At 47.0% G+C, this 13,204-nt stretch overlaps 1 protein-coding gene across 2 annotated transcripts in view; it reads right to left on the reverse strand.

The window, feature by feature from the left end:
• The window catches only part of RGL2 (ral guanine nucleotide dissociation stimulator like 2), a 121,232-nt gene that overhangs the window by 79,109 nt on the left and 28,919 nt on the right, over positions 1-13,204 (reverse strand). Inside the window, exon 1 of one of the 2 annotated variants that reach the window (XM_082262566.1) lies at positions 9,879-10,094. The exons of the other annotated variant lie outside the window; for it this stretch is intronic. Coding sequence (XP_082118692.1) covers positions 9,879-9,962 — 84 coding nt within the window. The 5' untranslated portion in view covers positions 9,963-10,094. Of the gene's footprint in view, positions 1-9,878; positions 10,095-13,204 lie in introns of those variants that run through there. 2 annotated transcript variants of the gene reach the window in all.

The following is a 13,204-nucleotide window of genomic DNA, read 5'->3' on the forward strand; positions in this document are numbered from 1 at the left end:
CAGGTGGAAAAAAAAAAAATCACACATAAATGGTGCAATAAATGTGAAGAAGAATAATCTCAAAAAAAGTTTATATTTAGTGCCGGTTCACATTTGTGCGATCACAGAGATCGCATGTAATTCAAGGCGCACTGCTCCTAAAATTACATGCGATGTCTGTGCGGTGTAAATTCAGCCATACAGTTTCGCAATCGCACTAAAACCCACACAGGACCCTTTTTTTGGTCCGCAGCAGAATCGGTGGTTCACACTTGTGCGATCCGATTCTGTGCGAACTTGCAGATCGCACTGCGATATGCGATCTGAGCTGGGGGTGACGTTAACTTTTAATTGACACCCCCAGCACATTGCATATGGCAGTGTGAACTGCCAGGGGTGCGGATGCAATGCGGGAATACGCTGTATATTCGCAGCGTTCCCGCATCGCACAAATGTGAACCGGCACTTAAAGCCCAGAAAATTGTGAAGAAAAGTATCAGAATTGCTGAAAGTCCACAAATAAGTGACGACAATCAATAATAAAGGGGTGTCTTCTGTGCAAAATTCCAAAACAAACAGGCACATATCCACCTATAAGTGCAATGGCCGCTCCCTACAATGAAGGATAATATGCGCATTCAAAATAATCCGAAGATGGAACAAATCCTCCACAACGGTGTATAATCGGCTCATGAAAAGCAAGCAGACCTCTCCAAAGTGTAGCATTTCAAAGCAGCAATTTATTCATAAAAATAGTAACTTACAGTTGGATATAAAATTACAGATGGGCAGTAGATGGAACCACGGGGTCCCCGGATCATGTAGTGTCTCTGAATGTGAAACCGGAAGTGACGTCACCCGGCTCCTCTCGACGCGTTGCGTCACAACACACGTTTACCTTGATAAAGTCATGTGTGTTGTGACGCAACGCGTTGGGAGGAGCCAGGAGACATCACTTCTGGTTTTCAGCTGAGATCGGAAGATTCACATTCAGAGACACTGGCAGTTTTTCAAGCGGACCTGATTCGAGTTACCAAACGTCAGCCTTGAAACCTTAATGACTTGGAGAGGATCTGCAAAGAGGAGTGGGACAAAATCCCTCCTGAGATGAGTGCAAACCTGGTGGCCAACTACAAGAAATGTCTGACCTCTGTGATTGCCAACAAGGGTTTTGCCACCAAGTCATGTTTTGCGAAGGGATCAAATACTTATTTTACTCAATAAAATGCAAATCAATTAATAACTTTTTTGAAAAGTGTTTTTCTGGATATTTTTGTTATTCTGTCTCTCACTGGTAAAATAAACCGATCATTAAAATTATTGACTGATGATTTCATTGTCAGTGGGCAAACGTACAAAATCAGCGGGTGATCAAATACTTTTTTCCCCTCACCGTTTATACACATCATGACTTTGGACGTTAACCACTTGCCGACTGCCTAACGCCGATCTACGTCGGCAGTCAGCCCCTCACAGGCAAAGTGACGTAGGGCTACGTCACTAGCTTGTGAGGGTCTAGGGAGCGAGCGCGCGCCCCCGGAGGCGCGCTCCCGCGTGGTCACGGACCCCCCCGCGCGACCGGCGGACCCGATGTCCGCCAGTCACTCGGCGATCGGCGGGGGAGAGGGAGAATGTCAGGCAGCTTGTGTAAACAAGCCACCTGTCATTCTCCTTGCTGTTAGGATACTGATCACTCGGATCTAGTATGTAGACCTGTTGATCAGTGTCCATACAGCTCAAGCCCCAGCCAATCACAGTAGAAAGCACGCCCCTAGGGATACACACAGCCCCTCCCTCCCTAATAAAGTTAACCCCTTCACTACCAGTGTATTTTTACAGTAACAGTGCATATATATAGCACTGATTACTGTAGAAATGTCACTGGTAACCCCAAAAGTGTCAAAAATGTCAGTCAAGGGTCTGATCTGTCTGCCCCAATGTCGCAGTACCGCAAAAAAAATCGCAGATCGCCGCCATTACACGTTAAAAAAAAAAAACAACAAAAATGACAGAAATCTTTCCCTTTGTTAGTAAACGCGATAACTTTTGCGCAAACCAATCAAAATACGCTTTTTGCGATTTTTTTTTTTTTTATTTTTTTTTTTTTTTTTTTTTTTTTTTTTTTTTTTACCAAACATAGGTAGCATAAAACAAATTGGCCGAAAAAGTAAAAATAAATTGATTTTTAAATTTTTTTTGGGGGGAATTTCATATAAAAAAAAATGTGAAAAATATTGCTATTTTTGCAAAATTGACGCTCTTTTTTTGCTTATAGCGCGTGATCAAAAAATCGCACAGGTGATCAAATACCACCAAAAGAAAGCTCTGTTTGTGGGAAAAAAAGGACGCCAAATTCGTTTAGGTACAGCGTCGCACGACCGCGCAATTGTCCGTTAAAGTCACGCAGTGCCGAATCGCAAAATACCCCCTGGTCGGAATGGGGGTAAAATCTTCCGGGGCTTAAGTGGTTAAGAGCCGGTTCACACTGGGGCGACTTGGTCGCCTGACAAGTCACCGTGGGTCGCCTGCCATAGATTAGCGCAGGAGCCGTTCTAATAGGAGCGACACAAGTCGCTCCGACTTAGAAAAAGGGTCCTGTACTACTTTGGGGCGACCTGGGAGCGACTTGCATTGACTTCAATGATATGAAGTCCGTGCATGTCGCTCCGAGGTCGCGGTGCGCGCTGTGCACCACAACTTCACAGGTCGCCCCGGCAAGTCGGATCGCCTTAGTGTGAACCGGCTCTAAATACCCTTGTTATGGTAGCAGCTAGCTGCCATAACCCCAGTATCTTTTTATTCTGTTGGAGATTCGGCATCGGATAAAAGTGATCCCAGTGGTGGATTCGCCACGGGATCACTTTTAGAGAGGGTGGGAGAGGTAAGCCCCCTCCCGCCTCTTTCAAGGTCCTTTCTGAGTTTACTGGAGCCGCTGGTAATCGGATGCGGCCAATGGCTAGGTACGGAGAGCAAGATAGCCCCCACTCAGCTCTATGCCACCTCTGACATCACTTCCGGTTCTCAGGTTTAAAGAGATGATATTTTTTTTTTTTTTTTTTTTTTAGTCAGTGTCAATTATTTTTTATTTTTTTGCTATTATGAGTAAATGAGAGATCTGAGGACTTTTTGACCCCAGATCTCTCAATAAAGAGGAATAGTCATGCTTATTTCTATTACAATGGATGTTTACATTTCTTGTAATAGGAATAAAAGTGATCAAAAAATAAAAAAGGGACAGTGTAAAATAAAAAGTAAAATATAAAAAAAGTGAAAGCATCCCGTCCCGCAGTGCTCGCGCGCAGAAGTGAACGCATATGTAAGTCGCGCCCACATATGTAAACGGTGTTCAAAGCACACATGTGAGGCATCGCCACGATCGTTAGAACAAGAGCAATAATTCTACCTTTAGACCTCTTCTGTAACTCTAAACAGGTAACCTGTAAAAATGTTTAAAATGTCACCTATGGAGATTTTTAAGTTCCGTAGTTTGTCGCGTGTGCAATTTTAAAGCATGACACGTTGGGTATCTATTTACTTGGCATAACATTATCTTTCACAATCTACAAAAAAATTTGGTTAATTTTTTTTTTTTTTTTTTTTTTTTTAATTCATTAAAGTATATTTTTTTTTTTTTACAAAAAACTGCTTTGAGAGAGCACTGTGCAAATACAATGTGACATAAAATATTGCCATTTTAATCTCTAGGGTATCTGCTAAAAAAAAAAAATTATATATATATATATATATATATATATATATATATATATATATATATATATATATTAGGGATCGACTGATTATCGGCAAAGCTGATATATCGGGGGGCCAATATGCACTTTCCCTGATACATTGAAATCGCCCCTTAAGGTTACCGATATTTCGGGAAAGTGCTGTACCGGAGTGATGCCTGCAGCTAGAGGCATCACCCCGGTACCGGCGTCCATAGCCGACGGTCGGCTGTCTTGTAATGACAACTGATGCGGCTGAGAAGCCGCTCGGCTGTCATTACAAGGAGTGGGAGGGGACATCTCCCCCTTCCGCGGCTCGCTCCCGTCCCACCAGGCGTCCCCCCACCCCCCCCCCTCCTGCCACCTTCCGCGGCTCGCCCGGGTCTCCCATTTCACCAGGAGACCCGGGCAACCAGCCTGTATGACCGCCGAAGACCCGATCAAAGCCACATTCGGCTCTGATCGGGTCTCCATGTAAAACCCAGAAGTGATGTCATGACATCATTTCCGGATACTCGGTGCCAGATTAAAAAGAAATGACATCATTCAAAACAGCCAAACTTGGAGTTTTGAATGCTTTTTAAGTGCAAAGATCCCTCCTCAACAGTACCTGTCAAGTGCTAAAAATGTACGAAAATATTGGCCAAAATATCTGTATCGGAAATGAAAAACCGATATCAGTCGATCCATAATATTTTATATATATATATATATATATATATATATATATATATATAATATTTTGGGGGTTCTAAGTAATTTTCTAGCAAACAATACTAATTTAAACCTGCAAACAAAAAGCTCCAGAAAAGGCCTGGTCAGCAAGTGGATAATGTATGGCCAGTCTTAGAAGAAGCGGTCGGGCATTAATCTGCAAACATATGGGCAGGGCCGGCGTTAGGGGGGGGCAAACTGGGCAACTGCCCAGGGCCCCAAATGTCCAGGGGCCCCGTGTCACTGTCAGTCAGGGCCGGACCGGGCAGTGTCCCGACTCCCGGTGGGCCGCGGCGCTCAGAGTCATCAGATACAGTAAGAAGACGATCCCTCACTGCGGGCGGCCGCCGGCCGGTGTACTTGCCAACTACACCGGCTCCGCGGCCAATCAGCCTTCTGCTCAGGGGGGGGGGGGGGTGTGAGTCACACCCCCCTGAGCAGAAGGCTGATTGGCCGCGGAGCCGGTCCGGAAGTCAAGGTGTGTGTGTTCCTTCCCGCGGCCGCCGATGATCACTAAAGCCGCTGCAGATGGGAGCTCCTTCAGCCCGACTCCGGGCTGCTCGCGGGGGGGGGGGGGGGGGCGGCGACGAGAGGGAAGGTAAGAGACTGCCTGCAGAGCAGCCTGTGCAGCCCCGGCCGTGTGTGCTGAATAGGAGGGGGTTGGGGCGGCTCGGCTGCATATAGAGGATTTGATGTTTCCTTATGCCGCTGGATGGATGGATGGATTCTTCTTCTCCCTTCTGCAGGCATTCTGCGGCTGCAGGAGAAATATGGAAATATCAATTTCTCTATATGCAGCTGAGCTGTCCCATCCCCCTCCTATTCAACTTCTTTTACTGCCCCCCAGTGATCTTAGCCACCCCCTCCAGTGATCTTAGCCACCCCCTCCAGTGATCTTAGCCACCCCCTCCAGTGATCTTAGCCACCCCCTCCAGTGATCTTAGCCACCCCCCCCAGTGATCTTAGCCACCCCCCCCAGTGATCTTAGCCACCCCCCCCCAGTGATCTTAGCCACCCCCCCCAGTGATCTTAGCCACCCCCCCCAGTGATCTTAGCCACCCCCTCCAGTGATCTTAGCCACCCCTCCAGTGATCTTAGCCCCCCCCCCCCCAATGATCTTAGCCCCCCCCCCAATGATCTTAGCCCCCCCCCCCCCCAGTGATCTTAGCCACCCCAGTGATCTTAGCCACCCCAGTGATCTTAAACCCCCTGTATTTTTTTACCCCCCCCCCCCGCCCTGTGCTCCTTAGCCCCCCCGTGCTCTTCAAGTCCCCACAGTGCTTTTCATCTCCCCCTATGCTCTCTGGCTCCCCCAGTGCTCTCCACCCCCCCCCCCCGTGCTCCCTGGCTCCCCCTAAGTGATTTCCAGTGCTCTCCAGTCCCCCCCCCCATGCTCTCCATCCCCCTGGTTTTCCCTGCCCGCCACCCCCCCCAGTGCTATCCACACCCTGCACCTTCCAACCCCCCTGCAATGCTTTCCAAACCCCCCCCCCCTTAATTCTCTCCAGTTCCCTCCCCCCTTGCCCTTCAGCTCCTCCAGTGCTATCTGCTTTCCCTGTGCTCTCCGGCCCCCCTAGTGTCCTATCTTCTATCATGTCTGCAGTCTCTGACCTTCTCTTGTATCACATCCGCAGTCTCTGGACCATCTCCTGTACTATGTCTGCAGTCTCTGACCATCTCCTGTATCGTGTCTGCAGTCTCTGACCATCTCCTGTATCGTGTCTGCAGTCTCTGACCATCTCCTGTATCATGTCCTCAGTCTCTGACCATCTCCTGTATCATGTCCTCAGTCTCTGACCATCTCCTGTATCATGTCCTCAGTCTCTGACCATCTCCTGTATCATGTCCGTGGTCTCTGACCATCTCTTGTATCATGTCTGCACTCTCTGACCATCTACTGTATCACGTCTGTAGTCTCTGACCATCTCTTCTATCATGTCCTCAGTCTCTGACCATCTCTTTTATCATGTCCTCAGTCTCTGACCATCTCTTGTATCATGTCCTCAGTCTCTGACCATCTCCTGTATCATGTCCTCAGTCTCTGACCATCTCCTGTATCATGTCCTCAGTCTCTGACCATCTCCTGTATCATGTCCTCAGTCTCTGACCATCTCCTGTATCATGTCCGTGGTCTCTGACCATCTCTTGTATCACGTCTGCACTCTCTGACCATCTACTGTATCACGTCTGTAGTCTCTGACCATCTCTTCTATCATGTCCTCAGTCTCTGACCATCTCTTGTATCATGTCCTCAGTCTCTGACCATCTCTTGTATCATGTCCTCAGTCTCTGACCATCTCCTGTATCATGTCCTCAGTCTCTGACCATCTCCTGTATCATGTCCTCAGTCTCTGACCATCTCCTGTATCATGTCCTCAGTCTCTGACCATCTCCTGTATCATGTCCGTGGTCTCTGACCATCTCTTGTATCACGTCTGCACTCTCTGACCATCTACTGTATCACGTCTGTAGTCTCTGACCATCTCTTCTATCATGTCCTCAGTCTCTGACCATCTCTTGTATCATGTCCTCAGTCTCTGACCATCTCCTGTATCATGTCTTCAGTCTCTGACCATCTCCTGTATCATGTCCTCAGTCTCTGACAATCTACTGTATCATGTCCTCAGTCTCTGACCATCTACTGTATCATGTCCTCAGTCTCTGACCATCTACTGTATCATGTCCTCAGTCTCTGACCATCTACTGTATCATGTCCTCAGTCTCTGACCATCTACTGTATCATGTCCTCAGTCTCTGACCATCTACTGTATCATGTCCTCAGTCTCTGACCATCTCCTGTATCATGCCCTCAGTCTCTGACCATCTCCTGTATCATGTCCTCAGTCTCTGACCATCTCCTGTATCATGTCTTCAGTCTCTGACCATCTCCTGTATCATGTCCTCAGTCTCTGACCATCTACTGTATCATGTCCTCAGTCTCTGACCATCTACTGTATCATGTCCTCAGTCTCTGACGATCTCCTGTATCATGTCCTCAGTCTCTGACCATCTCCTGTATCATGTCCTCAGTCTCTGACCATCTCTTGTATCATGTTTGCAGTCTCTGACCATCTCCTGTACTATGTACAGCGGGAACACTCTGCAGCCACACCGCACAGCACACCCAAGGTAAGTGGAGGACTGGAGAGAGGAGTGACTTCTACTTAGGGATTTATTTTGCAGATAGGCTGGGCTGGCACTGGCAGCAACAATTTTATTCAAAGAAATCAGGATTTCTTCTGCAAATATACTGGCACTGGCAGCAACAATTTAATTCAAATCAGGATTTCTTTTGCAAATAGGCTGGCCTGGCACTGGCAGCCAGGCATAGTACTAGTCTAGTACAATGCCTGCCAGTGCCTTGTCTGATCTGATGATGTCACTGCCAGGCTATTTGCAGAAAAAATCCTTATTTTTCCTAATTTTTTGATCATGTGTCATGATGACATTGGTTTTGGTAATTGTCTGACTCTGATGCCAGCCTATTTGCAGAAGAAATCCTGATTTGAATAAAATATTTGCTGCCAGTGCCAGCCTACCAGGGGCTGATCTGAGGTGTGAAGGTGCAGAAATTGGGGTGATCTGAGGTGTGAAGGTGCAGGAATTGGGGTGGTCTGGGGTGTGAAGGTGCAGAAATTGGGGTGGCCTGAGGTGTGAAGGTGCAGGAATTGGGGTGATCTGAGGTGTGAAGGTGCAGGAATTGGGGTGATCTGAGGTGTGAAGGTGCAGAAATTGGGGTGGCCTGAGGTGTGAAGGTGCAAGAATTGGGGTGGTCTGAGGTGTGAAGGTGCAGAAATTGGGGTGGTCTGAGGTGTGAAGGTGCAGGAATTGGGGTGGTCTGAGGTGTGAAGGTGCAGGATTTAGGGTGATCTGAGGTGTGAAGGTGCAGGAATTGGGGTGGTCTGAGGTGTGAAGGTGCAGAAATTGGGGTGATCTGAGGTGTGAAGGTGCAGGAATTGGGGTGGTCTGAGGTGTGAAGGTGCAGAAATTGGGGTGATCTGAGGTGTGAAGGTGCAGGAATTGGGGTGGCCTGAGGTGTGAAGGTGCAGGAATTGGGGTGGCCTGAGGTGTGAAGGTGCAGAAATTGGGGTGGCCTGAGGTGTGAAGGTGCAGGAATTGGGGTGGTCTGAGGTGTGAAGGTGCAGAAATTGGGGTGGTCTGAGGTGTGAAGGTGCAGCAATTGGGGTGGTCTTGAGGTGTGAAGGCGCAGGAATTGGGGTGGTCTGAGGTGTGAAGGTGCAGAAATTGGGGTGGCCTGAGGTGTGAAGGTGCAGGAATTGGGGTGATCTGAGGTGTGAAGGTGCAGGAATTGGGGTGATCTGAGGTGTGAAGGTGCAGGAATTGGGGTGGCCTGAGGTGTGAAGGTGCAGAAATTGGGGTGGCCTGAGGTGTGAAGGTGCAGGAATTGGGGTGGTCTGAGGTGTGAAGGTGCAGAAATTGGGGTGGTCTGAGGTGTGAAGGTGCAGGAATTGGGGTGGTCTTGAGGTGTGAAGGCGCAGGATTTGGGGTGATCTGAGGTGTGAAGGTGCAGGAATTGGGGCTGATCTGAGGTGTGAAGGTGCAGGAATTGGGGTGATCTGATTTGTGAAGGTGCAGAAATTGGGGTGATCTGAGGTGTGAAGGCGCAGGATTTGGGGTGATCTGAGGTGTGAAGGTGCAGGAATTGGGGCTGATCTGAGGTGTGAAGGTGCAGGAATTGGGGTGATCTGAGGTGTGAAGGTGCAGGAATTGGGGTGGTCTGATTTGTGAAGGTGCAGAAATTGGGGTGGTCTGAGGTGTGAAGGTGCAGGAATTGGGGTGGTCTGAGGTGTGAAGGTGCAGGAATTGGGGTGGTCTGAGGTGTGAAGGTGCAGGAATTGGGGTGATCTGATGTGTGAAGGTGCAGAAATTGGGGTGGTCTGAGGTGTGAAGGTGCAGGAATTGGGGTGGTCTGAGGTGTGAAGGTGCAGGAATTGGGGTGATCTGAGGTGTGAAGGTGCAAAGCTCACTTGATTTCTTATTTATTCTATTTAATGTTATTTAATTAAAGCATATTTTCATGTAGTTGTATGTTTTATTTGGCTAAATTGATTAAATGCGCCTATATTTTTGGTAGAATATAAAAAAATTTGGGGCCCCACTTTTAGGTTTGCCCAGGGCCACACTTTGTCTAAAACCGGCCCTGCATATGGGTAAGCGTCTTGTCATTACTCTGATCCATGAGAGTACCAACATCTAAATTAAAAGCAAAGTCATTATTGTTAAGGGGACCACCACATATGAGGAACCCAGACTCGCCCACCGTACCCTTTGACCTCTCATAGGAGCATGCCGATAGTCAGCACCCCCTCCCACACAGAAGTAACCCTTTGCCACCTAGAGCTCTCCGTCTATGGGTTCTGATTGGACTTGCAGCTCCCCAACAGCTGCAGAGCCACCGGCTAGAAAAGGAAACACGGGAGGTGTCAGGTGACTTACCTTGCCGGGCAGACAGTACCATTTCGTTTTGGAGGCGACTCCCTGGTCCCCCCTTGACAGGCAGAAGTTCAAGGCAACATTCATAGAAGGGGCACCAGATAGGGATAAAGGCGACAGGCTGGAGAAGCGGTGTGTGGGATGCAGAGAGGATGGATATAGGAGCTGCAGAGGATGCAAGGTGTGCAATGGAGAAGGAAGCAGAGATGGAAGGGTTAAACATTTAAGGCGGGGAATTCAGGTAGATTAGCCATTCGTTCCTGGGCGTCTTCATTTCCGGAGACACACACACACCACACACACACACACATGTTCGCACACATCTATACATAGGTTCTGTAGGAACAGCCGCACACCCTGCCAAACCGGTTCCAGCACTGAATACTTATCCACATATAATGTATGCGTAGGGCCACGACCACTAAACTGTGCGCCCCGGCTGACCCCGGCTATGCCTCTCCAGCACTATGGCGGTAAATAATTTGCATCACCCAGATGTTTACACTTTCCAGGTGTGGCCCCAACAGGCACAGCTCAGAAGTGCTGAAGATTCTGGAAGTCGGGAGTCCTTTAAAAGTGGGAGTTGCCTGCAAAAAATCTGGGCAGTTGCTGTTAAAAATAAATATTTTTTTTAAAAATGGGGTGCACAACCCTGACTGTAAGGGAAATTAATAAAGGAGTTTGGGGGTCATTTATTGGGGCTTATTCAGCTTGGAAGCACAAGGAGCCGAGAGGATGTGCTTAGTCATAGCAGATGAGTACAGTGAGGGGAAAAAGTATTTGATCCCTTGCTGATTTTGGATGTTTGTCCACTGACAAAGAAATGATCAGTCTATAATTTTAATGGTAGGTTTATTTTAACAGAACAACAACAAAAATATCCAGAAAAACACATTTCAAAAAAGTTATACATTGATTTGCATTTTAATGAGTGAAATAAGTATTTGACCCCTTCATAAAACATGACTCAGTACTTGGTGGCAAAACTCTTGTTGGCAATCGCAGAGGTCAGACATTTCTTGTAGTTGCTGCCTAGGGAGATATGGGCCAATATATATATGAAGATGTGGTAGATCTAATAAAAATCAATACATAAAAATGTCTGTAAAAAAGACATAAAAGTGTGTGTGTGTGTGTATATATATGTGTATATATATATATATATATTGTGAGGGATTAGCTCGGTGGTAGGCGTAGATGACCCCTTTGGGGGTGCGTTTTCACAGAGAGATAGCCGAGCAGAGGTTGAAAACAAGACTGATTTATTCATGCAATTTACTTCACACAATTGCAAGCGTCAAAACAGCCAAAATAAAATAAAAGACAAAATAAATCCTTGCCTCTGTGGGCGGCTACCTTCTCACGCTGGAACCTACCTAAGAAGTCTTCCCAACCTACTGTTGGGCCGACACTGCTGATCCTACAGCAGACACTCAAATGTCCATTTGTTTGCTTTTCACACAGCACAAACATTGTCCATTGAACATGTCCCTTTGTTTTCTTTCACACAGCACATGTTCATTTATAACAGGATCCTTTACTCTTCAGATTCTTCACATTGAACACAGTTCATTTAACAGGTCCCTTTACTCTTCACACTCTTCACATGGAACACTTTGTCTTCTCACCTTTGAGACGTCTTCACTCGTGGTTACCCTCCTTAGCTTCACATCGCTGTAGGGGGTCTTCTCCCATGCTCACCAGCTTGTCGGGAGGCACACATCCGACTGTCCCCCTCTCCCAGCCCACACGGCGACAGGAGGCAGCAGTCCTTCTCCCATGCCCACACGGCGTCGGGAGGTACACGTATGTCTGCCTTCCTCTCCCAGCCCACACGGCGACAGGAGGCAGCAAACAATAGGACTTTCTCTGAACAAATTATAGAGCCTTAACTCCCTCATTCTGAACAGGTGAAGGCCTTTCCACTTCCTGCTGGCTAGCTCTGTAGCCAACACCCTAAATTAATTAATGGACTTTCTAAATCAGGTGGAAATGTATCTCCTTCCTGTGACTACATTCCCAGATTTAGCTGACTTCCTGTCACATACCCCCCCTTCTTGTTTCAACCCTAGGGTTGGGACACATATTTCCAGGCACGCATGTGTCAGGCACTGCTGACTCACTGATAAGCCTCCTATTATCCTCAAGCTTCCGGATGAAACTGTTTTGTCATCTTCATTGACGGATTTCTCATAAATGCCACACAGTTTGTCTCTCATCTCATATACACATTCTTCAACTGCATTTTTGGCATCATTTTGCTCCTTCTCGTTTCTGTCATCTTCATTGACAGCTTTCTCATAAATGTCAGACAGCTTGTCCCTCATAACCGTCTGTCCAATCCACCATGGAGGACCGTGATCCATAGGCAACTCAATTGGGCTAGTCTTAATGTCTTCAACATTCTTAAGACGCCTCTCTCTGCAATCCATAAATGTTTTCCACAAAACTTTGAGAACCTTTGCTTCACTAAGCTTTGTTCCAAGTAGGGACTCTTGACATCCCTCTGTGACTTGAGTTGCCTCTCCATACAGCTGTACACAATCATTGACTTTTTGTTGTAAAAGGGAATGATCTTCCTTCTTGAGCTTTGCTTGCTCTAAGATGCTGTGCAGAGGATTTTCCAATTGAGACAACAGGCTGTCACACATTTCTTCAAAGTGACCCCTGTTCCTTTTCCCAGAGATATCAATATCATTCAAACATTTCATATTCATAGGCAGATCTGAAGCATTTGCACTCATCAACTTCTTAAACTTTTCGCCCTCCTGAGCGAGTCGCAGTAAAGGCCTACTATTTGATTTGATATTCAGTTTATATTTCTTGCCAAACTCTTCACAGAAGTAGCCAACCAGAACATCATCAACTTTCCTTCCACCAACATAGGGGTCAAAGGCAACAACACAGTTGAACCCAGCGATCTGGGTGGTATCCATTATAGACCTCCTCTCTGCATCAGTGAAGAAGCATGGAACTGCAACACATTCTTTTACAGGTTTCTTCAATGCACTTTCTGCTGAACTATTTGACCGCTCAAGGTCACCTAGTTCTTTTTCTCTATCTGAATTCCACATGGAATGCATCTCAAGATCACGATCAAACTTCTGCCACCAGTCTTTCACCAGTTCCATTTTGGAAACACTCCCTGAAAGGCACTTATTCATTTGCTTCACGTTTTCACCAACAGCCTTAGTTTTCTCCACTAGGTTTTCAGCCTGAACTGAGAAATCACCACATTTCTTACTCAGCTCCTTTGTTTGCTGAAGCTCTAATGATACATTTTCCAATGCTTGAAGTTTTTGAAGGAACGGTTTATTCCAAAGGGGTGA

This window comes from Pelophylax lessonae, assembly GCF_965119305.1.
Source record: "Pelophylax lessonae genome assembly, chromosome: 7".
Taxonomy (NCBI): domain Eukaryota; kingdom Metazoa; phylum Chordata; class Amphibia; order Anura; family Ranidae; genus Pelophylax; species Pelophylax lessonae.